Source organism: Python bivittatus, unplaced genomic scaffold (genome assembly GCF_059951505.1).
Source record: "Python bivittatus isolate LINGU-HERP-01145 unplaced genomic scaffold, Pbiv_v1 ctg000020_np1212, whole genome shotgun sequence".
Taxonomy (NCBI): domain Eukaryota; kingdom Metazoa; phylum Chordata; class Lepidosauria; order Squamata; family Pythonidae; genus Python; species Python bivittatus.
Window position 1 is genome coordinate 103,325,519 of NW_028277030.1, and position 27,570 is coordinate 103,353,088.

General features: G+C 38.2%; 1 protein-coding gene across 1 annotated transcript; it reads left to right on the top strand.

The window, feature by feature from the left end:
- Positions 1 to 34: 34 nt before the first annotated feature.
- SLC4A1AP (solute carrier family 4 member 1 adaptor protein) lies at positions 35 to 27,462 on the top strand. The gene is made up of 14 exons (XM_007435639.4): positions 35 to 686; positions 1,965 to 2,154; positions 4,955 to 5,077; positions 6,496 to 6,556; positions 7,288 to 7,427; positions 9,167 to 9,327; positions 12,307 to 12,376; positions 17,136 to 17,325; positions 17,762 to 17,873; positions 18,154 to 18,367; positions 20,281 to 20,367; positions 21,342 to 21,397; positions 23,428 to 23,497; positions 24,667 to 27,462. The coding sequence occupies exons 1-14, from the start codon at positions 126 to 128 to the stop codon at positions 24,714 to 24,716; spliced, it is 2,085 nt and encodes a 694-aa protein (XP_007435701.2). The 5' UTR covers positions 35 to 125; the 3' UTR covers positions 24,717 to 27,462.
- Positions 27,463 to 27,570: the final 108 nt, after the last annotated feature.

Consider the following 27,570-nt stretch of genomic DNA (forward strand, 5'->3'; position numbering starts at 1 on the left):
ACCCGTTTCCCTCCGCAGCAGGCTGGAAGGGGCCCACCCCTTCCAGAAAGGGCCGCTTCTCCCGGAACCGAAGCACCAGGGAAGCAGTTTCCTGGGGGACCTGTTAGAGAGGCGGATGTGCTAAGATGGCGGATCCTACTGAGGAGAGGGAGGTAGCGGATGATTTTAAGAGGCCGGTGTTGCCCCCTCCGTTGCCTTTTTCTGTCGCTCGAGGAAAGGAAGCTGAGGGGGTAGCTCCCAAGCGCCCCTACGGCCCTGCGGTGGGCCCCTGTCACCCTGTCCTGCCCGGGTATCAGGAGCCCCCGTGGGGAGGCTGCCCCTCCGAAGAGGGCACCTCCGGCTACAGCCTGGAGACGGTAAAAGGCGGCGCGGTGCTGGACCGCGTTAGCCTCGTCGGCCGGAGCTGGGTGCTAGTGGGCCGCGCGCCGAGCTGCGACCTCTCCTTGGCTCATCCGTGCGTGTCGCGGCACCACGCCGTGCTTCAGCGCCGGCCGCCGCAGGGCTCCGCGGAAGGGGAGCCGCCGCTGGCGACGGAGGGACCCGAACCCGGCCTCTATGTCTACGACCTGGACAGCGCGCACGGCACCTTCCTCAACAAAGCGAGGATCCCTCCCCGCACCTACTGCCGGGTCCGAGTGGGCCACGTCTTGCGTTTCGGAGGCAGCAGCCGTCTCTTCATCTTGCAGGTGAGTAAGTGACGCCCCCCCCCCCCTTAGAGGGAGCAGCCTTCAGCAGCTGCACAGCCCTTGTGCAGAAGAGTCCATATCAAGGTGGCCCAAATCCTGCACATGATTATTAAAGAAAAAAAAATATTCTTTTGCTTCCACATTTTATTTTGCACATTATGCTTAAATGTATGCTTTGCCATTTTTGTTTATATGAGTTAAATCGTTTTCTTCCACATTTATTTTATCTTTATAATGTGTGGCTTCCAAAGATAATAGGGTGATTTGGCAGGTGATTTCTATCCATGCCTGTTATTGGGATCTATAATGGGCGGGGGGGGGGGCAGTGTTTTTGTTTTTTGGTGCCTTCAAGTCAGTATTGATTCCTGGCAACAACCTGCAGTTTTCTTGGCAAAATTTTGAAAATAGTTTGCCATTGCCTGCTTCCCAGGGCTGAGAGACAGTGACTGGCCCAAGGTCACCCAGCTGGCTTTGTGCCTAAGGGAGGACCAGAACTCAGTCTCTTGGTTTCTAGCCTGGTGCTTTAGCCACTATACCAAACTGGCTCTTTATAGTATCTATACTTTGGGTCAATAGGAAGAACTATATCACCCAGCAAAATAAAAAATACCAAAGTTGTTGTGTTTGTTGTGGTTGTATATTACAGTAGGCTTTATATTTTGAGGATGCCCATTTCCTTGAAGATTTGTATTGAACATAAGACAGGGCTAAGCAGAATTTTATCTTGTTGTATCTTTTTTTAAAAAAATGGTGAGAATAAATGGCTAATAAAAATGTAGGAGATCTGAGTCTTATGCTAGTATACATAAATAAACAGCTTAAGCAGTACAAAATCCTGCTCTCATGTGAACAATGTGAAAAAAAAAAAAGCAGAAAACATGGAAAGTTTCCATTTATAATGTTAGAGTAGCTGATTGAATATGATACCTGCACATTACAAAGCTCCTTTGATAGTTTCCATTAATCTCATTTGTAACTCGCATCTGACTTTTTCCAGTATTGCAACCACATTTGTCTTCACTGCCTTCGGCAGTTGTCTGGTAGCATGAATGCTGGTAATTAGGATAAATGAGATGTTGATTTTTCTTGTAGTAGGAATGTTATCCTGCCCAGTTTTAAAAAAAATATGTGCAGAAAAATCTATCTCCTATTATGCATATATTATTCTTGCAATACCTATGAAATTTGGATTATAATCACTGAAAAGTAAGATCCAATTAATTTAATAGGAGTTAATTCTAGGCATACAATTTTTAAGTTCATAACTTTAATCTCCAGGGCCCGGAGGAAGATGAAGAACCTGAATCAGAACTGACTGTAACCCAGTTGAAAGAATTGCGTAAACAGCAACAGGCCAAGTTAGAAAAAACTATGTTGGGTGATGATTCTGATGAAGATCAAAAGGAAATAGAAATAAAGGGAAGTGAAAATAGTCGGAATAATGATTTAAGCTGTTCCTGGGGAATGGGTAAGAATATAATATTTTGTTGCCAAAATCTTCAGTGATGTATGTTCATGGAGCATATTTTGTATTGATTTGCTCTGATGCTTTACAAATACAATTATCTTCTGATTTAGATTCCTCACTGAACCCTATTTACCACCCTTCTCAGCCATATTCTATCTGAAGTTGTTTTACAAATTCTTTGTATGAAATGTTATGATTAGGGATGATCCAATAGAGCCTGTGCATTCATAACAAATTTACCAGTAATGTGCTAAGAGAAAATTTCTAGACATATGCATTCTTTTTTGTTCTAGGCAAATGGATCCAGGCATGTGTGAGCAATTGCTTTGTATTCAAAGAATCCCCACTTACGTCTCTGGTTTGGTTAAGCTGTCATCTTAATAGTTTACAGTACTATATTTATCTTTCATGGCTGCATTCATTGTGGCCATGAAATTAAAAGACGCTTGCTCCTTGGGAGGAAAGCTATGGCAAATCTAGATAGCATATTAAAAAGCAGAGATATCACCTTGCCGACAAAGATCCGCATAATCAAAGCTATGGTCTTTCCAGTAGTAATGTATGGCTGTGAGAGCTGGACCATAAAGAAGGCTGAGTGCCGAAGAACTGATGCCTTTGAACTGTGGTGCTGGAGAAGACTCTTAAGAGTCCCCTGGACTGGTAGGAGGTCAAACCAGTCAATCTTAAAGGAAATCAACCCTGACTGCTCATTGGAAGGATTGATACTGAAGCTCAAGCTCAGATACTTTGGTCACCTAATGCGAAGAGAGGACTCTTTGGAAAAGACCCTGATGCTGGGAAAGATTGAAGGCAAAAGGAGAAGGGGACGGCAGAGGATGAGATGGTTAGATAGCATCACTGAAGCAATGAGCTTGAAACTGAGCAAACTCAGGGAGGCAGTGAAGGACAGGAAGGCCTGGCGCAATATGGTTCATGGGGTCACGAAGAGTCGGACATGACTTAACAACTGAACAACAACAAAATTTATCTTTAAATCATCCTTTGAGGCAAAAAGTTTTTTTTTTTTACTAAAGCAAAATATGTTTAATGTTAAAATTGACCAAAATCATAGCAGAGATTACAAGTAAATTTAGCATAGCAAGCATTAATACAATCAAATAAGTAACAAGTTTCTTTATCAAGGCTTGTAATGGATTTTTCTGGACAGAACTATAGGAACACGCTCAAGTAAGAAGATAGCTGAATTTGCTTAGTTATTCATATTTCATGCTTGACATACTTATAAGTAGATAACCTAAAATCATGCCATCTTCTCTCCCAAACATAAAATATTATTGTATCAAAAATCTATATTGATGTATTTTTCTAAAATACATTGATAAATTCATTAGATTCAAAATTTTAGTTTATAAATTTATTCCACTAGATTTATTTGAAATGCTTTTCTAAAACTTTTTAGTCTCAAGTACTTGAGTCCTCTTTACCTTGAAGTAACTCTCTACTCCAGAGCCCCATGGGGATGGATCATAATCTATAATGGGAAAATATTGGGGAATCTGCAAAGGATCTTGTGTCCGTCTTACAAATTCAGTACAGCAGTGAGAGAGATTTTTCTTATTCGTAATAAAAAGACTGTAAAAGATCTCCAAAAGAATATAGAAAAGCAGTGTTAAAAAGCATATAGTTAGAGATGATCCATTATGTACTCGTAAACAAAATTACCAGTAATTTGCTAAGAGAAACGGTTCTCTATAGACGCTTCATTAATTAACTAAAGGAAAGAAGAGACTAGGAATAAATGGATGTTCTCATAGTAGAGAAATTTAAATGGTGGGATCATTCAAGCCCTTGTACTAGAACTAGTGCTTTTTAGTTATCCAGATATGTTATATTTGAAGTGAGTTGTGAAGTGGAGAGATATCACTAAATAATTTAGATGGCTACAGCAAGAAGGCATTCCAAAGCAATCTCTCCAGATTAACAGAATGGGCACTAAAGTAGCAAATGTGATTCTGTGAATGCAATTTCTTTCACACACTGGAGCAAAAATGCCTAACTCAGCTGATGACACAGTAATAAAGCATTCTCAGAGTTATGAAAGATGACTTCATGAAAGCATTACTTTTTTCCATAATTGGAAGAAAGCAGTGCTTAATAAATCAAATTCCATGTAAGGTATTAAGAAAGTGAATCTATAACAAAATTGTTAATATTATAATGCAGTCAGTCTCTGATGCTGGCAATATTGTGCAAAATTCTGGTCAACACATTAAGGAGAAAACCTTTTAGAACTAATAAAAATGCTGAAAACAGCAGCCAGTTCAGTTTTCTGTGACTAAAAGGCTACAACATTCAGCCCTTGGAAAATATCAAATAATATGATTCACACCTGCTCAGAAAAAGGTTAACCTGGGAAAAGTTTTTATCCCCTCTTTTATATTAGAACACATCATCTTTGAATGACGCTATATGATGGGAATAAAAATAACTGCTATTTCACAACACACATAGTTAAAATTTGGAGTTTGTTTCTGGAAAATATGACTGCTATCAACATGGGGCTGGATAAATGTATGAAATGAAAGGCTGCAGTGGTTACTAATCATGGCTATATTTTCTCCAGTATCGAAAGCAATATGCTTCTGAAAATTAATTTCTGGAGAGCATGAGTAGAAGTGTGATCTAGAACATGTCTTGTTTTAGATTTCTCATAGGCATCTGGCTGGCAACTCTGCTAGACTAGGTAACAGCAGCCATACTAAATTCGATCAAAGTTTTATGTTCTTATTGTCTTCTGATTCATCTCTGATGCCTAATTCTAACTGCATTTATTTTTCAGGGGAAGATGCAGAGGAAGAAGAAGGTGAAGAAAATCCAATTGCTATTGAGTTTCAGGAGGATCAAGAAGCGTTTTATTTGAAAGATCCCAAAAAGGCATTGCAAGGATTCTTTGACAGAGAAGGTACTAGTTATAGATGTCCAGTGCCTTTGACTCTTTCTGGTGTTTAGAAGAATGACATATTATTGTCATTTTGAGTTTGCCTGTTTGATTCACAGTCATATTTAAGTATAAGTTTAGGCCATTAAAACCATGTAGATAGAATCATAGAATTGAAAAATGCCTTAGAGGTCATCTGGTCCAACCCCATGCTTGGTGTAGGATCTGCTAAAGCGTTTCAGACAAATCACTATCCAACCTCTGTAGGAAGCTCCCAAGTGAAGGGAAACATACGCTGCTGAGCTTTTAAGTCCCCAAATTGTTTAGTTTTTTAACTGACCTGAGAAACAAACTCAGTGTTTCCAATTGTTAATACTGGAGTTAAACAGCTTGGTCACACCTATCTGCATTTGCTGCTGTTAACAAACCTTTTTCAGAAATAATTATTATAAAATGCATTGCAACAGTCTGATTGTTGCTAGGGCATTTAATGATAACCTAATTTGTGGTTTTCCGGGAAATGATGCAGCTGACTAACTAATAAAAAGTTGTACGAAGGTACACTAACCATCTAAGAGTAAAGATAAATTAAGGAACACCCTTTTTGTTAAAGCGCATAGAACTCCCTGAGGCCGCATTTCTACTTACTAAAAACATGTCATTGGTATTTAGACCACGTTTTGGTTTATCTGCCAAATAAGTAATGCCACATCCAGCATTACTTGTTGTAGATATAAGTGTGGACCAAATTAGAAAGTAGAGAGTTTGGGTAGCATCTGCATACTGGTGCTGTTGAATGTCCAGGTGACCTTTCAGGTATTTTCAAACTTAAATTTTGAAAATTAATCTAAATTATACTTAACTACTTCTTTGATGGATGACTGAAATATTTCAATTCAGACTGTATGTATGCAATCTAGATTTTTCTAGGTGGGTCTGAACATAAAGATCCATTTGAATCATTTCAGAATAAGCTCTAGAAATATTTAAGGTGATAAATGAATGCAAGACCTGTATACAATGATGTGCAACTGTAGGAAAAGTAGCATCCATCAGTGATAGAATTCCTCTCTCCTTCAACATCTCCAGAACAATTTTGAAGAACTGGGAGACCCAAGGAGCAAGTGAGGAGAGCAAGAAAAAATTGCTTGCATAGTGTTGGATGTCACCTTTTACTATTAATTGATGGATGAATCAAAATTAAACGTAGCAATTCATTTCAGATGGAATTTTATGCAAAGCTGATAGCATTTAACTATTAACCAGCTAACTAAAAGATTTCAAATAATTGTTTCAGACATTTTGGAAGTGTCAGTATGGTTTAATTCGTTTAATTAAATTAACAAGTTTACAAAAATAATAAAAATATAGATTAATTTAAATATAAATAAACTATCTTTTAAAACCAAGAATTTGATTCCCATTTCCCTTTTTTTAACTAGGTGAAGAATTAGAGTATGAATTTGATTCCCATGGAACTGGCACCTGGCTTTGTAGGGTGAAGTATGTATGTATATCATTCAACAATTTTGTGTATATGTGTTCATTCAGTTGGACAGGCTGAAAAAGATTATATGTCCCTTATTCCTAGATGTGGATTGATAACTAAAATTGATTTTTGGCAGGGGGTGGGTTGGTTTTTATTTTTGGGGGGGGGTTGGTTGGTTGGTGTTTGTTTTTTTTGGACTATTTTTTGGTTTTGTCTGTTATACCCTATGCCACTGAGATTTTGACTAGTATATTTAGGATGGAAAAATAATTTGAAATAACCAAATAGTTTGCCTTTAAAACAACAGGAAAATACTGTGCTTAAGCCAATTTTAAAATATTTAAGTAACAGATCAGAGGGGTTGGCTGAAAGGTTCTGTACCCAATTCCAATCCAATTCCTTTCTATTAACGTAGAGGATATTTCAGCTACCCCCTGATAATTTATTCACAATAAATTGAAATTATTACCATGAATGCATCACAAAAAATCATCTGTAACCTATCCTTGGGCATAGAATTATAATGCTAATAGCTATTTATTTTACAGAGTATAAAATCCAAGTGTCCGCTATATAAAATCTGTATGTTTCTATGTAGAAATAAATAAAACGTTAAGTTTTATAGCCAGCAACATTAAAATGATTTTTAAAGAACAGTTTTCAGATTTATATATGATGTTTCTAAGTAGAGGTTTTAGGCCGTTGTTGATTTTGCTTTATTCTTTCACTCCATTAAACTGGACAGGCTGCCTATAGATGATGCCTCAGGGAAACAGCTTATGGCAGAAGCTGTTCATTCAGGGAAGAAAAAAGAAGCAATGATCCAATGTGCATTGGAAGCCTGCAGGATATTGGATGCTAGGGGTGTGTTGCGACAAGAGGCAGGTAGGTTATGTGGCCAGATTTTTTTCTCAGCAGAAATCTTTAGGAAGCAGTCTTGTTATCAAGAATTTTTATAAATTTATGCCTGTCATACTTGCCATATGGCTAAGTGTAATTTACTGTGGAGTCGGTATTCTCTGAGCTTGGTTGTTTGCTTGCAGACGTAACATTATCAGTGCAAGTGTAGTTTATTGTTTAAAAAGGTTTCTTCACTCACCATTTGACAAGGAGCTCTAAGGGCTTTGAACAAAGGTTGAATGAAAAATAAGCCTTCAGTGTCAATAACTTTAGTTTAAATAAGGATATTTTAATAAATGAAATAGGAAAATAATCCTTGAATGATTTCTTTTGTTATCTGTATTTTACTTCTTCATTTGCTAGACACTTCTGCCAGCAAAGGACAAGCTTCTTAAAGCTTTGTTTCTTCAGTCAGGTCCTGACAGGTGATTGCCTAGCATTGTCATGTTGCAGCAAAATTTGCTTGTGTTTGGTTCTGAACTCTACTTAATCATTGTTTCAAAGTTTTGAATGTTGCAGTGTGATACTCTGACTTTATAATGGTGCCATGTTCAAGGAAAACTATGTGAATAACACCATTTGCATTCTCCAAAAACTGTAACAATGGGTTTTCCTGCCAAAGCTTGGGGTTTGAATTTTCTTTCTGTAGAGTGAAGTTTTGTAATGATATTCCATGGACTGATGCTTCATTATAGGTCATAATGTTTCATCGACTGTCCCAATCCTATGAACAAATTCCTCACCTTCATTCTGCAGTATGACAATTGCTGGCAAATTTCAGTTCTTGAGGACCCATCTTGCACAAACCTTCTGGCATTGAAGAATATCGATATTGTGACCCACATATTCATGTTAAATGCCAAACTTGACAGTAGTTTCCCTCTGAATGATCCATTAATTGTCCCTGATCATTTCATCAAGTTTTCTCATGTGAAACTCACATGATTTGCTGTCACAGATCATCACTTCATCCTCAGTCACACAAATCAACTCTTCCCAGTTCACTGTCTTTATCTTTTTTTGCCCAGCAACGCACAAAACTCATATTAACACAGTCATCAACATAAACAATCTGTGTTTGGTGGTGAATTTCAGTTGGAGGGACTCCTTCAGCAGTCAGAAATTCAGTTCCAGCACATTACTTAAAGCACACTGAAAAGTACTGACTGCAAGCTTCCATTTGACAAATGATAGCAATACAGCTTTTTCTCAACTTTCTGCCTACTGAAGTGAAAGAACGGATGTCAAAGAACATGTTACAGCAGGGTTTCTCAAACTGAGGTGTACCTCCCTTGGGGAGGTGCAGACAGAGTCCAGGGGAGGTGTGAAGAACCTTTTAGTTGTACATTGTTACAATAAATCCACCTTTCCCAAAGATTCATTGTATTGTTTTCATTGTTTGTTTGTGTTCATTTAGGCGTTTGGATATTTAGGGGAGGTGTGTACATTAAAGTACACTAAAGGGAGGTGTGATAACAAAAGGTTCAGGAGCTACTGTGTTAGAGCTTCAAGCATGTCAGCAATGCCATCTTTTGGCAACTTACAACATTAGAGGCATTCAATCCTTGTAATGCATTACTCACATTTATTTTCATCACAAATATGTGTGGATCTTACATGACACGCTTACTTTTTTAAAAAAGGTGTGAAATCATATGGTAATATGTGTGGATTATTGGTCTCCAATTGCTTTATTTTGTTTCTGTTATCTCTATTTTTCTTAGTGTCCCGGAAAAGAAAAGCAAAGAATTGGGAAGAAGAAGACTTCTATGATAGTGATGATGACATATTTCTTGATCGGACAGGAGTTATTGAACAGAAACGACTCAACAGAATGAAGAAAGCTGGAAAGATAGATGAAAAGCCAGAAACATATGATTCATTGGTAAGAGCAAATTAAGCCAGTGATCCATGCAGCTTTGTTGGCCTTGGTGTCAGAAAAAAAAATGTGCTTGAAACTGAACTCTACAAATGCAAATGGCAGCATCTTGCTTAGGATGTACATATAGTTTTGAAGGTACTATTCAGTAACAGGTCTCAGCACAATTTCTCCATCTTGGTTCCTAATTGTTAGAGAGAGAAGGGGGAGCTTGGCAGTCTCTTTTTTATTTCTCATATTTCTTTGAGGCTCTGTTCAAATCTTTTTTGGTTTTCTTCCTGAGCTGGAAGTGAGAAGGAGATCATTTATGATTCCAGAATCAACACAAGGTCAGGCAGATTTCTGTGTTTCCAATTTTGCCAAAGTAAAAAATGTAGTCACCTCAGTTCAGATATCATAATATCTGCTCTTACGGGAGGTGGGGCAATGGGGGGGTGGGGAATAAGGTATTTTCTGTTTCATGTTATCTGTTCAATGACACATACAGAAGTGATAACTGTATAAGCTGTTCCTGTAAGCACTAGGTTCCATGTTTAGCATACATGCTTTGAAGCAAATTGTAAGTCAGCATAACAAGATAAATGATGAGCCGTAGTATGAACAAAAAAGCTGTAAGTTCCATTTAAATGGGCAGAAGGAAAAAAAGTTTCACCTAATGTAGCCAAAACCCTAGGCATGAATGGTGTTTGAATAAAATAATGTTATACTATCATATATTCAAGGTGTCTTAATTGTGTAGCTTAAGATCCTTTGAATATATGATAATATAAAATTATTTTATTTAAATAATATTCATGCCTCAAGGTATGTTAACATGCTACACAATTAAGACACCTAAAACTACAGTCAGGACCAGAAATATTGGAACAAGGATAACTGTTTTGGCATTTGGCCTCTATACACCACCACATTGAAGTTGAAAGGAAACACATCCAGATGGGAGCGAAGTCAGAACTTTCAGCTGTAATTCAAGGGGTTTGACAAAAGTGGGGCACTAACCATTCAGGAAGTACAGCCAGTGGCATACACACACACACACACACACACACACATACACCCATCATTGGTGGGTCATAAGTAATGGAACAAACCATCATTACAAACATAAGGATCGCCTTTAATACCTGGATGAAAATCCTTTGCAGTCAATGACTGCCTGAAGTCTGAAACCCATGGACATGACCAAATGCTGAGTTTCCTCCCTCGAGATGCTTTGCCAGGTCTTTACTGCAGCTGCCTTCAGCTGCTGCTTGTTTGTGGGTCTTTCTGCCTTTAGTCTTGTCTTCAGTAAGTGAAAAGCATGCTGTATTGGGTTGAGATCAGGTGACTGACTTGGCCATTGAAGAACATTCCATTTCTTTGCCTTGAGAAACTCTTGGATAGCTTTTGCTGTATGTTTTGGGTCATTATCTATCTGCAATATGAAGCAGTGTCCTATCAGTTTGACAGCATTTGGCTGAATCTGAGCAGAAAGTATAGCCCTATACACTTCAGAATTCATCCTGCTGCTTTTATCAGCAGTCAGGTCATCAATAAACACCAGTGACCCGGTTCCATTGGCAGCCATACATGCCCATGCCATAACATTGCCTCCACCATGTTTGACAGATGATGTGGTATGCTTTGGATCATGAGCTGTTCCTTTCCTTCTCCATACTTTTCTCTTCCCATCATTCTGGCGCAAGTTAATCTTGGTTTCATCAGTCCAAAGAATCTTATTCCAGAACTGGGCAGGCTTTTTTAGGTGTTTGCTCGCAAAATCTAATCTGGCCTTTCTGTTCTTGAGCATTACCAGTGGTTTGCACCTTGTGAAGCCTCTGTATTTACATTCATAAAGCTGTCTCTTGACTGTAGATGTTGACAATGACATGCCTACCTCCTCAAGAGCATTCTTGACCTGGCTAGAGGTTGTGAAAGGGTTCCTCTTCACCAGGAGCAGAATTCTGCGGGCATCTACTTTAGTTGTCTTCTGTGGTCTTCCAGGCCTTTTGCTGTTACTGAGCTTGCCAGTTAATTCCTTCTTTTTCAGGATGTTCCAAACTGTTGTATCGGCCACTCCCAATGTTTTTGCTATCAAAACATCATCTTGTCATCATCTCTCTGATGGGTTTATTTTGTTTTCTCAGCCTAATGATGGCCTCCTTCACTCACATGGACACCTCTTTGGACCTCATGTTGAGAGTTCCAGTGAACAGCTACCAAATGCAAATGTAACACTCAGAACCACCTCCAGGCCTTTTATCTGCTTGATTGGTCATGGGGTACCCAGGAAACAGGCCACACCTGGCCATGCAGCTGCTTGTCAGCCATTTGTTCCATTACTTATGAGCCACCAACGATGGGGTGTGTGTATGCCACTAGCTATACTTCCTGAATGGCTAGTACCCCACTTTTGTCAAACCCCTTGAATTACAGCTGAAAGTCCTGACTTTGCTCCCATCTGGGTGTGTTTCCTTTCAACTTCAGTGTGGTGGTGTACACCAAGGAGGCCAAATGCCAAAACAGTTATCCTTGTTCCAATATTTCTGGTCCTGACTGTAAAACAATACTGTCATAAAAGTTGAGAGACAAAAGCAGAATTACGAACTAATGAAATTACTAAAAAAAAAATGCCTTGTTAAGCTAAAACAAAAAAAAGTTTCATGGTGCCTAAATAGAAGTACAGATTTGCCTTGTACTTCAGAGCAAAAAACCTGCATCATTACTGAATTAAAATGTTGTACAAGCATCATAGATTCAAAAGATACTTACATACTGCTTATTTTAAATATCCCAAAATGATTTATAGTAATTATAAAAATGTACAGAAGAAACAAGATAAAATAGGACAACAGAGTAAAATGAATACAGACAGTAAAAAGAAGAAATGTATGGGAGGAGAGATTTAACTCTAGGGAAGAACAACATAAAAATGAGTTTTGAAAAGAAAGCTAAAACACATCAGCACTGGGTCTGACCTACCATGGATATCTTATCTATTTATAGGTTGCCAAACTACATGCAGCTGAGAGAGAGCTCTGTGAGATAGCAGAGAAGCTGAAATCTTCAAGGACAAGTAAGACTACATAGTTTCCATTAAAACTGGGAAAATAGCAAAGGAACATGTCATTGTATATATGAGTGCAGGCTGTCTTACACAGATTCCTAAACATTTAAAAATGGAGTGAAACCCAAATGAGTCTAGCCATATATGTCATGGAAAGTATTATTTTGAACTCATTCCTTCAGTGGTGTATTTACGTACCATGCAAAGTCAGATTGTAGAATACAATTGATTAATGTAGGGCTGGGTGACTTTGCCAGTCACTCTCTCTCAGCCCAACTCAACTTGCAGGGTTGTTGTTGTGGGGAAAATAGGAGGAGGAAGGAGTATTAGGTACATTCGTCACCTTGAGTTATTTATAAAAATAAGAAAGGCAGGATAAAAACTGTTTTAAAAAAACAACTTTGGAAGAATTTTTCATTGCCAACAACTTGTAATAGTAGAAATGTATTTTCCAAGAAAAAAGATAATTGATGTCATCATGTCATATTTTTTGTCCTCAGGGCCTTCTTAAACACTCACAAGGTAGAGGGAGATCTGTTCTGTATGTCAAGTGTTGTGACAGAGAAGGGATGCTTCCTGTCCCACAAAGTGACATTGTTTAATTGATGGGACAGGAAGCATGCCAGCAGTATCAGGTCTTACAGGATAGGCAGCGATAAGTGGAGATAGATTGTAGAGAGTAAGGAAGATGACTTGACAAAAATATTCAGGAACCATTATCTAGGCAAAAGGGGCTGACATACAGGTGAAACTTGAAAAATTAGAATATCGTGCAAATGTTCATTTATGTCAGTACGGCAACTCAAAAGGTGAAAGCAATATATGAGATAGACGCATTACATGCAAAGCGAGATATGTCAAGCCTTACTTTGGTATAATTGTGATGATTATGGAGTACAGCTTATGAAAACCCCAAATTCACAATCTCAGAAAATTAGAATAGTGTGAAAAGGTTCAATATTCTAGGCTCAAAGTGTCCCACTCTAATCAGCTAATGAATCCATAACACCTGCAAAGGATTCCTGAGCCTTTAAATGGTCTCTCAGGCTGGTTCAGTAGGGATCACAAGCATGGGAAAGACTGCTGACCTGACAGTTGTGCAGAAAACCATCATTGACACCCTCCATAAGAAGGGAGAGCCCCAAAAGGTAATTGCAAAAGAAGTTGGATGTTCCCAAAGTGCTGTATCAAAGCACATCAATAGAAGGTTATGTGGAAGGGAAAAGTGTGGTAGAAAAAGGTGCACAAGCAGCAGAGATGACCACAGCCTGGAGAGGATTGTCAGGAAAAGGCCATTCAAAAGTGTTGGGGACTTTCACAAGGAGTGGACTGAGGCTGGAGTTAGTGCATCAAGAGCCACCATACACAGACGGATCCTGGACATGGGCTTCAAATGTCGTATCCTCTTGTCAAGCCGCTCCTGAACAACAAACAACATCAGAAGCGTCTTACCTGGGCTACAGAAAAAAAGAACTGGTCTGTTGCCCAGTGGTCCAAAGTCCTCTTTTCTGATGAGAGCAACTTTTGCATCTCATTTGGGAACCAAGGACCCAGAGTCTGGAGGAAGAATGGAGAGGCGCACAATGCACGATGCTTGAAGTCCAGTGTGAAGTTTCCACAGTCTGTGTTGATTTGGGGAGCCATGTCATCTGCTGGTGTTGGTCCACTGTGCTTCATTAAGTCCAGGGTCAACACAGCCGTCTACCAGGAGATTTTGGAGCACTTCATGCTTCCTTCCACAGACGAGCTTTATGGGGATGCTGACTTCATTTTCCAGCAGGACTTGGCACCTGCCCACACTGCCAAAAGTACCAAAACCTGGTTCAATGACCATGGGATTACTGTGCTTGATTGGCCAGCAAACTCGCCTGACCTGAACCCCATCAAGAATCTATGGGCCATTGCCAAGAGAAAGATGAGGGACATGACACCGAACAATGCAGCGGAGCTGAAGGCCGCTATTGAAGCATCCTGGTATTCCATAACACCTCAGCAGTGCCACAGGCAGATAGCATCCATGCCACGCCACATTGCGGCAGTCATTGCTGCAAAAGGGGCCCAAACCAAGTACTGAGTACATATGCATGCTTATACTTTGCAGAGGTCCGATATTGTTCTATTTCCAATCCTTGTGTTATTGATGTCATGTTATATTCTAATTTTCTGAGATTGTGAATTTGGGGTTTTCATAAGCTGTACACCATAATCATCACAATTATACCAAAGTAAGGCTTGATATATCTCGCTTTGCATGTAATGTGTCTATCTCATATATTGGTTTCACCTTTTGAGTTGCCTTACTGACATAAATGAACATTTGCACGATATTCTAATTTTTCGAGTTTCACCTGTATTTTTAAGTCCAGAACAATGAGATAACATTTGAAAGTGGCTCAGGCTGACACCTTCCTAATTGACTGAAGTATAAGAAGGAAGAGAAGGTGCAACACTTAACTACTTGCACTGCCATATTTTGGGCCAGCGATCTTCAAAGGCAGCCCCAAAGTTGCCAGTAGGTAACTATGGCATGAGTAACTGTGAATAGGGCCCTCTGATCCAGAAGAGGAGCAGTTGTTGCACAACGTGAATTTGTGTAAAGGCTTGCTTAGCTATAGCTGCCATCTGTTCTTCCAGCAGGAGCTGGAGTCTAGGAGGACTCATAAATTGCTCATTGGTTCCCTCTGAGGTAGTGTAGAACTAATGATGAAAGATTTCCAAAGTTGGAGAGCCTCCAAATCCACAGCCATTCACTCTTACTAAGGTTGAGCTGAAGGCTATTTGTCCCCATCCAGACTCCCACATCCTCCAGACACTAAGACAGAATCTTGACCTGTTACTGTTTATTAAGTGTGGCAAGCACAGTGGATACAATTGAATGTCTGAAATAATCCTGTTTCCATATGAGAATTGCATTTCCTGAATCAGGGCAAATATTAACTTATTTTCTATTTGGAAGGTTCTTTTACTGGTATGAGAATGCTTGGATTTTTATAATATTTTTTAAAAATTTAAGGAGGATAGTATATAGAAGACCAATGCAGTTATTCAGCTTAAAAATATTTTGACATTGTTGCAATTAATAATACTGTTTGCTTTTATTTATAGCTATATACTCATATTTTTAGGGTACAGTTTCAAATTATAATTTAAAAGGCATTTTAAAATGTGTATTAGAAATAGAATTACATTTCTTTTGAAAGAAGACACAATCCTGTGACAGTGAAGTCAAGAGATTCATTTTTGGGAACCAGTCTTTTAAATATGACTGAGTTATTTCAGTTTTTGTGTATTGCTGCCTGGATTAAAATGGAGTTGTATCTAGCCATTATCTTAGCATGCTTTGTGAACTAGGCCATTGCTTGCTTGCTTGCTTGCTTTATTGCTTTATTTATTTGTTTGTTTGTTTGTTTGTTTATTAAATCAATTTATATAGCTACCCATCTCACCACAGATGACTCTGGGCAGTGTACAACAAAGCTAAAAACAGTAAAATACATTAAAAATATATAAAACAAAATAAAACCGAGAATAAAAGGAAGTTAAAAATAAGGGAGCCACCTCCCTAATCCCCCATCCCCTGGGTTCCCCAGGCCTGCTGGCATAACGAAGTCTTAAGGTACCTCCGGAAGCGCAACAGTGACGATGCCAGTCTCACCTCAGGGGGGAGAAGATTCCACAGTGCAGGCGCCACAGCAGAAAAGGCCCACTGCCTGGGGCCTGCCAAATGTAGCTCCCTATGTGACAGAACCGTTAACATCCTCTCTGCTGGATCTGGTAGGACGGGCAGATGAAATCAGGGAGAGGCCGATCAAGTAGCCCGGCCCCATGCCATAAAGGGCTTTAAAGGTCAACACCAGCACCTTGAATTGGACGTGGAAACAAACTGGTAACCAGTGCAACTCACGAAGCAGAGGTGTAATGTGTGTTCTACTAGAACCACACATAACTGCTCATGCCTCTGCATTTTGCACCAGTAAAGTTTCCAGATATTTTTCAAGGTCAGCCCCATGTAGAGAGCACTGCAGTAATCAGACTGGGAGGTGACCAGGACATGAGTGACTGTGAGTAGGTCCCTCTGATCTAGGAATGGGCGCAACTGATGCACAATACGAAGTTGTGCAAAGTCCCTCTTAGCCACGGCTGCCACCTGCTCTTCAAGCAGGAGTCGTGAGTCCAGGAGGATCCCCAGATTGCACACAGGGTCTGTTTGAGGCGGTGCGACCCCATCCAGTACCAAAGATGGTAAAATCATAGAACCAGAGGGGCTCAAAACCGAAAGCCACTCAGTCTTGCCAGGATTCAGTTGAAGCCTGTTGTTTCCCATCCAGATCCTCACAGCCCCAGACACCGAGATAGGACACCCACAGCATCACTGAAATTGCCATTAAACCATAAGATGCTATATTTGCTATTATGTGAACGCAGCACTTAATTTTGTTAACACAGGTTTAGGGTTTAATATATTGTCTGACTTTAAAAAGGCATAAAAGTTTTGTTACATAGGAGAGGTTGATTTTAGAAATCCCTTTGTTTTAAAAAAAATCAGTAATTTGGTTAAATACTGTAACTCAGTATCTTTTTAATCTTTAAATGGGGAGAAGGGAGAATATTGACACAAAGAACTGGTATAAGAATAATTGGATACAAAAATACATTGAAATAGTGTAGACGTTAACATTTTTGCAGATATTCCTAATATTTATTTATTTCTAAATAATATATTTGTGTATTTCATATATATGTTTTTCATATATATAATTTCCTGTAGCACAGTCCCATTCAGCAACTCAGGATTCACTGGACGAATTCATGACAGAAATCAAATCAGGCTGTGCCATAGACAGTGTGACACGTAAAAAGCTTCATTTGAGGACCTTTGAACTGAGGAAGGAACAGCAGCGATTGAAAGGATTAATTAAGATTGTTACACCTGCATCCATGCCAGAGCTGAACTCCCAGTGAGTCTGATTACAGAGCACTAATCATTTTGTCCTTTCCTATTATTTTAAATATGTGATATAATTTAGCCACTAAATGCACTTGTGATGGAGTATATGTAACATTTGAACTTAAAAAACAACAACCCTCTGGCCTCAATTTTATGTAAATTATAATTTGCATTAATTGTGGGAAGTGTTGGGTACTATTGTAATGTTTAATAACAGAAGTTCATGCTTGGAGAAGAAATGCACTATTGTGTGAACTGGGCTATATCAGCTGCACTGGGTTCCTATCAATCCTATAAAACCTGTATTGATTGAAGCCAGTCCAATTAGAGTTGTGTAGGGCTCTATATGTAGGTTGCCCATATGAGTAAACCTAGTCTTTCAAGATCTGATGTTATTTTTTTTGGATATGCTTCATTTTGTTTTGTTTTTTATTCATTTTCCATAGGCTTCAGAATCAAGATCTGGAATCTCAGAAGAAGCCAAAAAAGCTAACTTTACCCTTATTTGGCGCCATGAAAGGGGGAAGCAAATTCAGACTAAAAACAGGGACTGTAGGGGTAAGTAAGAAGAAAAGGCTTTGGGTTTTAATTTTGCGCTGTAGAACTTCAAGCACACAATACTGTGACAGTATTGGGAAAAGCTGCTGGAGTTTCAGGGGTCGCCTATCTCATGTTTATTATAGGAACTCTGTATTTTCTGAGAAAAATATTAGGCCATTAACTTCTTATTCCTAGAAATATGTATAAGGCCAGTTTCTAATGCACCTTTTCCAATTTTCCTTATTTCTGAGTGTCAGTTGAAAAGCAGCCTTCACTGTAATTTCTGTTTACCATACAGAAGTTGCCCATGAAACGTCCAGACATACCTGTAAACTTATTAAAGATGAAAGATGAGGGGCCAGAAGAAGAAGAGGAGGAGGAAGAAGAGGAGGAGGAAGATGTGAACAGCAGTGTAAATCAAAGCTCACAGAAAACAAAGATGGAAACTGCAACACAAGAGATGGTTAAACAAGGGAATCTCATTTCTGATTCTTATTCACCAAGAAACCAAGGCATGGAATTCATTAGTGATGGTTAATTATACTGTTTTTTTAATAGTTGTTCAACTTCTACACATTTTAATTAGTTTGAACTTAAAGAAATAAGAGAGGGAATATGAAGATTTAGTCATTTTTGCTAGCAATTGTGTCTACTTCTAGTTTCCTTAAACAGTACATTTTCAATTTAAGATAAAAGAGTAGAGTAGAAAGAGTAGAATACTCTTAATAGAGTAGAAAGGGTGTCCATTAAAGTTGAATATCCATTACATGGCAGATAGTTGGGAGGGGTTGAGCCCCAAAACACATGCAGTCCATCTGTTTCCCACTTCTGTGGTAGTAGTCCGAGGGAGGTATAAAGACAAAGTTGGTGGCACCCTTTGCACAGGTGGCACCACTGAAACCATTGGGGAGAGAGACCACATTGCTAAGTGATGGCAGCCATGCCGTCAGTGCCTAGCCCCAGTGGGGGGAAAGGGGCACATTTCACTGGGCTGCCATCTTCCAGTTATATTAGCCAACATTCCCATTATCCAAGTTTCTTTGCAGCAAAGTCCATTATTTCTTGAAATTCAGAGGATGCTTGGCTCCATTGGATCCAGAGGCTGGTAGGGGGTGAAGTGGGTTAGGTTGAGAAAGTGTGACTGGATCAGAATCCTTATTGAGCTTTGTGACTGAGTGGGGCCCTGTGGATCAAGTATACCACCTTGACTGCTACACTATAGTGGTTATGTGAAGCATGCACAACTCTCATATTTCCCAGAATATTTTTAAATTTAATTTTAAACTTTATATTATGCATCATCAACCCAATGTGGTTACAGAATAGCAAGTTTATAAATTGAATACAATAACACTACCTAATACTGGTACAAGGGAAGAAACTTAAAATTAAATCAACAGGTAGTAAAAACAGAACTATATTTGTAATATTTTAAACAATAATGAAAATGCCAGTGAAAATAAAACTTTAACCTATCACCAAAAAGAATGCAACATTGACACTAGGTAAGCTTCCTGTGAGAGGGCAGTTGAAAAGAAGCTATCCTTTCTCTAGAGGCTGATTAATGATTAATTTTCTCATACAGAACCAAGAACAATGCCTTCTCTGATTAATGCCCAGGCAGGATGGTATAAGAAGACATACTTCTGTAGCTATTTGAGGCCACACACTCTTTGGAGCTTGAAAGGAAAGAACTAATATCTTGAACTGGTCTCAGTTGCAAGGTATCTCTTTCAGAACTAGTATAGCTCTGCCCAGACATTCATTCATTCATTCAGGCAAATCTATGTTAGCTATGAATTTGGATGTTTTCACAGTCCCAGTAAAGTCTTTTGGACAGCAGATGATAGAGGGAGAGGGGGAGAGAGAGAGAGAGAGAAAGAGAATCAATGTTAATTAACCGTGGTTTATCAAAATGAATTTCTGAACTTGCCACTACATAAAATATATTAAATATATTTCACTTAAACTTAATTGAGGTATATACCTATTTCATTTCCCCCCCCCAAAAATCAAATAGATTAATTATGATTGATTTTTATATTAAGACCTTGAATACTCTTAATTTTCCTAATATTTGCAATGCAATAATAAGATTTAACAAAATAAGTTAGTGTCCATCCTTATTTGACACCCTCCCATTTTTAAAAAAGCTTCCATAAATTTCATATTTTTATCTTTATACCACCTAGCTTCATTTTCACATTTTAAGGCTCCCTGTTTTTATTGATCTGGGGCTCACTGAAAAGCTCTTATCTCCTGTTTTATTTTGCAATATCATTGCTGTGTATAGTGGAAAAGCTGCTTTAAATAGATAAGACTCTATTTTTAAGGAATGAAAAAGGTTAGCATCATAATTTGTTTAAAAAATATTATTACTATGTCTAATTAACTAAATTTCTGGGGTCCTATTGTATTTTTATAGGACTTAAGTCTCATTCTGAATCTTCAAGCAAGGATACAAGCACATTAGAGCATAATTCCCCAGTGAATGAACAGATAAAACCAGAAGGTAAGCAGTTTTATCCAACCCTTTTATCTCTGAACAAGCTATGGATTGTGAACATTAGGACAAAATGATAATTTCACTGACATTGAAACAAATTATATTTTACAACTGATGAGAAAAAGTTGTTGACTCTTAAGAAGATCACTATTTTCTTCTAGTTAAAAATGAAGAAATGTATTTTAAACAATATTTTGCATTCAGTAACTGAAAAATTTAGAATGAAGATAAAGGAACTTGCTTCCAGTTACTAGGCCTGGGCTGAGCTTTCAGCAGAGTGCCTCTCCAGGTCCCTTAAGGGGCATATCAGTCTTAGCCACTTAAAGTTACTTCTCCAGTTATCTCAGGGGCAATGTCAGAAAACTTCAGGAGCCTCAAACCAGCCATGCTGAGCCTGGCTGTAACCCCTTTATGCCTTCACGCTGCAGATCCAAAGAGATGTTGGACTTTCATTCAGTGCTCTGCTCAGGTCTATAAATCACTTGTAAAAGCATTAATTTAGAAACTCAAGCCTTTTCAGAAGAATGAAGGGGAAAAACGCAATGGTAAATTATGCTTTCTAATGTTGGACTACTTCCAATAGGCAGTGTCATGCAAATAATAAGCGAAGAAATATTTTACCTTTAAAAAAAAGTTTATTAGTGAAACCTTACAGAAGAAGAATATTTCAGCGATAGTACAGTTTAAAAACTACATGTATAACAGTGATCAAAATAAAGGAGGAAGAAACTAAAGAAAAATATATTTCAGGTAAAATATTAGAAACATGAATAACACTTCACCTGAGATATATTCAAAAGGCAGTATGGCAGTCCTACTGTTACTCGCATTTCTGGGATATCTGCACTCATTGTTTTGTCAGTGAGACACAGTGCTTTATTTTAACAACTCCCTGCTCTTAGAGAAAGGCTTTACTGACTTGAAGATAACCAAAGAGCTGGTATTATAAACTTCATTTTTCCAACTATTTATTTTACTAGCGTCTGAGACGCCTGCAGGAATGCCCAAGAATCAGAAAGGTAGCAGTAAACATAAGGTGAGTTGGAAGAAAAAAACTTGTTTGGTTGTTTGTTTCATAGATTTATGTCGCTGCCCATCTCAGATAAATGACTTTGGGCATCTTACAGCATTAAAATAATAAAAACATGTAGCAGTTGAGAATCATAAACAACAACAGCAATCAACATAATCAGGAGACTACCAGTGCCTTGAATTGCACCTGGAAGCACCCTGGTAGCCAGTGCAACTCACGGAGCAGTAGTGCCACATCTGCCAAAAAAAGACCCCGCTAACTGCCCTGGCCACCGCATTCTACACCAGCTGCAGCTCTCAAGTGCTCTTCAGGCGGACCCCCACAGAGAGCACATTGCAATAGTCCAATCCAGAGGTCACTAAGGCATGAGTGAGCATGAGTAGGGTTCTCGATCCAGGGCCAGGCACAACTAGCGCATAAGCCAAAGCTGGACAAAGGCCCTCATAGCCACAGCTGCCACCTGTTCCTCACGCAGGATCTGTGAGTTCAGGAGGACCCCCAGATTGCATACCCCATCCAGATAATGATAATAGTTAATAATAACAGACTCTTTTTAGTCTAGCCATGGGGGGGGGGCGAGGAATGTTCCCTTATGAATTAAAAAAGGAATTGCTTGATATTGGCATTTGAGGGCAACTGTCTCTTTGTCTCAGCCTGTTCCTGTAGCATACTGCTCTCGGAGGGGCAACTTTTATGCTTATCAAAAGGAGATAACTTGTTGATATTTTGGGAATAGTAGCACTGCTCACAAAAATGTACAAGAGCTTATATAAAAGGGTTATAATCCAAATACTTGGTTTCCATTGAACCGGCAATTATTAAAATATCTCACCTAATCAGCCTTGGTGGTGCAGTAGAGCTAATGATAGAGAAATTATGTGCAGCTGTTTGACCATCTGCTGTTAATCTCGCTTTCTAAATCTGCAGTAATGCTTGAGCTAGGGGATACTGCATCTTTCTTTTCTCCTACACAAAACAAAAATAGAGGACTATTCTGTAGTGCAGCACTTGATATAACAATGCGGTTTAATTTTTATTTTTTTGTCTATCCGCAAATTATCTTATTTAAAATGTCTGAGATAATTTTTGTATTCTTTTCCTTATGTGAATCTTCCAGTAGAAACAGTTATTTAAACAATTGTTTGCATTTTCCTCAATTTATGCCCAACTAAAAAACTATATTTCCTTTAGTTATCAACCCTACTCTTTTTATTTGATACAAAAATCTCCTTCATATATAAGCAAGCCTCAGAGTATAGTCTGACAAAACAGTATTTTGCCCACAAATCATAATTTGAAATGAATTCTAGACATAAAAGGAACTGGCCCAATATATGGATTTGATACTCCGGTTTACGTTTTTGCCTCAGGCTCACTCATTCTCTAGGTCAGTGTTTCTCAACCTCAGCAATTTTAAGATATGTGGACTTCAACTCCCAGAGCTGGCTGGGGAATTCTGTGAGTTGAAGTCCATGCATCTTAAAACTGCTGAGGTTAAGAAACACTGCTCTGGATCACAGAGAATATGCAACTTGTGGTCCATCTATTATTCCCCGCCCCGCCCCACTGGTTATGTTGCCTGCCAGAAACATGCCACATGCCACTCTGTCTTGTTTTGTCTCTGCCATAGTATTCAAGACTTGAGCATGTCTCTATACAGGAGAGAGTGGTTTGAGGTGGTTTTGTTTTTAGGTCACCTACTTTATTTTAAACCTTGGAATCAACTGATTTGTGAAGGGATGGGGATCATTGTAAGTTGGTGTGTTAACCTGTAACAAGAATTTAAATTATGCAGAAGTAATAATTATATTAGCAAAATTTAACATTTAACAAATTTATCCCATTGATTTGTTTAATGAGTGCTAAGTTTAAATTTTGCCTCCCACTCATTTTTAAGATGTTTTTATGTGATTCAGCCCTCTTTTGCAGCATGATCCCTGGTGTGCCATTCAAGGGCTGGCATGCCCACAGTGCAATTAAAGTTACACACTCTGGCATATGTTTATGAAAACAAATTACTTTCTGTCCTACAGATTCAGCATTCAATATCCTCAAAATATCCAGAAGATGACCCAGATTACTGTGTATGGATGCCACCTGAAGGTAAAGGGGGAATCAGAGTAATTTGTAGAACCTGAGTTGCTGAAAAAATGTAGTTTTATATGCAAACAAAGAAAACTAAGAGACAGGTGCTTAAAACAGACTGTGAGTTCTAGTCAAACCTTAGGCACAAAGCCAGCTGGTTGACTTTGGGCCAGTCACTCTCAGCCCTAGGAAGAAGCTGAAGGCAAACCACTTCCAAAATCTTGCCAAGAAAACTGCAAGGACTCCTCCAGGCAGTCACCATTAGCAAGATTGACTCTAAGGCACGCGCGCACACACACACAAAACCCTTAACCAACTGGACATACAGAGTAAACAAGATATATTCAGGATGGTGCCATTTTTTTAATGCTACAGTTTCCTATTCGCTCTTCAGAATGAGGTTATATAAATGCTAACATAATTATTACTCCATTCTGACTAATAATTATGTTAGCTCTAAGTTCATGTGTCACCTTTATTGGAATTCAAGTATAGAGAAGATCAGTGTTCCATCTCTGAATATAATAGGCAGAAGTGGGTTTTGGTAGAGAATCAAAGCTGCTTCTCTCTATTGTAAAGCCTGGCTCTGCTTTTGCAGGAATGATGTTCAGATCCCAGAGCATGTTCAACCACAGTATTACGATCTTCTGCTCATAGCATGCTTCTGGCTCTGGCTGTGTTGAAAACTAGAATAGAAATAATGGTAGCAGCTTTGCCTATATTTGTAGCAGATGGAATAGTCTTTTACTACAGAGTAATTTATTACTTTTAGTCATTTTTATTACTAAAAAACAATGTTTGTTTTTTAGTAATAAAATCATATACTGTTGTAAGAAGCGTACATAGTACATATCTTTATTAGGTTTGCTAGCTCCATTCCTCAAATGTCAAATAGCCTGCAAATTCCGCATACACCTTTTGTATTTCCAACCTATCAATTTCTAATAATCCATTTTCCAATATATTTAGAACATTTTTATCCTACTCATTAAAAAAAAGTCCCCTGGATTAAAAGGTAAAACTATAAAGTACAAAATAAAATCTTGAACAAATTAAAAACAGCATTGAAATAAAACCATTGAGAGAAACAACAGTAATGCAAATTCTTTTAAAAAGCACTACAAGCAAAAAAAAATCTCTCAGATTTTAAAATAAGCATTCTGTTTTCCTTTCTCTGTATTGAGCAGGTCAAAGTGGTGACGGCAGAACCCATCTGAATGCTAAATATGGCTACTAAATGACTTTGAAAAGTAAAGAAGTATGGCACAGCGACTGCTAACTGGTTCAAGATGCCATTGAAATGACGAGCAACAACCTTTGTTCATTTTTCTTAAACTCTGTTTAATGATTCCTGATCCTTACTTATGGATAGTTCTTTCCCCCTAGAAGTGAATTTGTGTATACTGTGCATCATAATGTATATAGTGGTGATAACTAAGAATTTACAGGTAACTTAGATACAGCAATGTTTATTTTATAAAGAAAAATTAAAATGCTTGTTTTTATTTCTTTACAATTATTTCTGGATGTAAAAGGAGTAAAGAAATAAACATTTAGTTTTAGACTTCTATTTAGCCAATATGTGTGCTAAGGGCTACTTCAAATATTGTGACACTTGAGTCGATTACCAAAGTGTTTCCTTTCTGTGCATTCACATACAGTATATATTTCCACAAAATACAATTGCCAATGGCCACCTCCAGGTGGAGCTGCTCAAACCCAAGCTAATTTTTATCCTTCCTTTCCTTGCAGTCTTTTCTGTAAAGGTTCTTTTTTTGTTCTTTTTCTTTTTTTCCCTCTACAAGAGGGTGAAATGCTAACACGTTCATATCATGGCCAGTTATAGATTAGTATCAGTGTGGGTGGAAAAATGCATTAGTCTTTAGCAGTTCCTGAAAGAATATTAAATATCTAACACTGTGTAGCTGGGAAAGTCAAAGCTAAGGTATGGAAGTATGTCAATTCAGTCGTTAATGTATCTGAAATTTCTTGGATAAGAGGAAGAGCAAGACGTCTGCCCAAAAGGCAATTATCCTTGTACAGCTGTTTTTACTTCATAATTTCTGTTAAATAGCGATCATAAATCTGACAGTCCACTTAGGTTGCATCATGTTCTATATGAGAAAAGGATAGAAATTGCATTTAAAAGGAAAAAACAAGCTAGAGGCATAGAACAGGGTTATCTACTATGTAAACATATTAGTTATAAGAATAGACATTAGTTCTTGATGGTGGAGGGGAGGGGGGTAAGCACTGGAAAATGTTTACTAGGTTCAATTTTCTTTTGACTGTAAAATGAAGCCTGTAGATTTGAAGACTGTAGAGTAATGGATTCACTGGCAAGTAGGAATGTGAGAATTGCACAATTCATGGACTGAAAGGAGAATTGAGTTCAGAAGTATGATCCTGAAGTTAGCCCAATTCCATAAATGGTGGGTGAATGAAAGGACATATGATTGTGCCTGAGATAGACTTTAGAAAATATGGTAAACCCCCATATTCTGAGTCCATTCTCTAGTGCATGACAATCCAATTCCATTTTGTTCCATCTATAACGTTCACATACAAATCACCATTTCTCTCATAGCGAAAAGATTTTAAGAGAAGTTTTCCTTTACAATTATGTGAAAAGATAACGTTTGGAAATGTATGGCCCAGTATTATTATAGTATAGTATATTATAAAATTACAGTTTTTAGCCACTACTATAATTTAAAATTCTGTTCCAACAACTAATCCACTTCTGCCATGAGCCTGTGACTCTACTTGGGAGTCTTTATTAAACTTCAAACGCTCTCAAAGTTGGCAAAAAATAATAGATTTTCACTATTAGGCATGTCCAGGCTGCAAAAAGTATGGAAAGCCAATGGATGGCAACTAAATGCTGCAGAGATACATAAGTCCCTCTGCTGCTATCTAGTAGTCACCCAGATTTTTACAACCTAGACACAGTATGCTAAAAATGCTTTTCCAGTGTTCCTAATATATACTAAATACAAACAACAGGAAATCTTTTTTTTTTTTTTTTTTTTTTTTACTGAGTGAGCACTATTCAGTAGTTCCTTGCCCCTTTTTTTTCCTCAAGCCAGAAGACACAAAAAGATCTAAATTGTTAACGTACCTACCTGCACACGGGTGGAAGCTGTGATGGTATTCTAGATAGTTCAGTGTATTGTTCTGTTTCTTCCATATTACAGAAAGTTCTTGTCTATTTTATCCTTGTTGGAAGCTTCCTTCCCAGGCCACAATTGTGGCCAGACCCTCTGTGTGACCACAAGAGTTAAATGAAAAGAAGAAACTCCTGATTGCTTGTAGCTTAGCTCTGCACAATTTTACTCAGCAGCTTCATACATCAAGTTGGAAATGCAAGCCAGCTGGAGCCCTGCAGTAAATAATGGGGCAGGAAAAACATGGTACAGCCCAGTGACTGAAAGCTAACATGGTAAAAGGGCCAGATCTGAGATTAATCCAGACAGCAATTCCACTGGATCAAAGTATACCCAATCATCATCCACTCCAAACTCTACTTGAGAGAATATTTCTAAATATTCCAGGAAGATGAAAAGTGGTAAATTGGGATGGGTTCTTGTTTAAATTATTATAGCAGCAATTGTTGTGGGAAAGGAGATGCTGGTTAAAAGCTGCAAGGTTAGAGACTTTAAAAAACAGGAAGAACTGGGCAAGTATCTTAAGATGGCCAGAGTGGATTGGCAGTCAAGCCAAACTGTTTAGAAATGCTTTAAGTTCCTAATGTGAGTGGTAAATAATTACTAATGTTCAGACCTGTTAATGCTGTGCTATAAAATAAAAAGCTGGTCAGCTATTAACATTGGAATTGTTAAATTTTCATTACACGGTCATTTTTTTTATTTTTATTTTTTTTTTTGCCATTCTCTGAAGCTCAGAAGTGTGTATGTGTGTGCACATGAGTGTGTGTGTGTTGCTTTGTAGCTGTTTTTTTTTCCTCGCCCATTTGGGTGGGAAGCTGTTATTTCAGAATCCTTTAAATAACCCATGTGAGTTTTGCCCTCATAAATTTTCATCTCCCTCTGTTAATAAAATAATCATATATTTTTCTTAAAAACAATTTG

Coding starts and splice junctions, on each gene's coding strand:
- SLC4A1AP (XM_007435639.4), top strand. CDS start 126: ATGGCGGATCCTACTGAGGAGAGGGAGGTAGCGGATGATTTTAAGAGG. Junction 9,328..12,306: donor CAGAAACATATGATTCATTG/GTAAGAGCAAAT, acceptor ATCTATTTATAG/GTTGCCAAACTACATGCAGC. Junction 18,368..20,280: donor TTATTCACCAAGAAACCAAG/GCATGGAATTCA, acceptor GTATTTTTATAG/GACTTAAGTCTCATTCTGAA.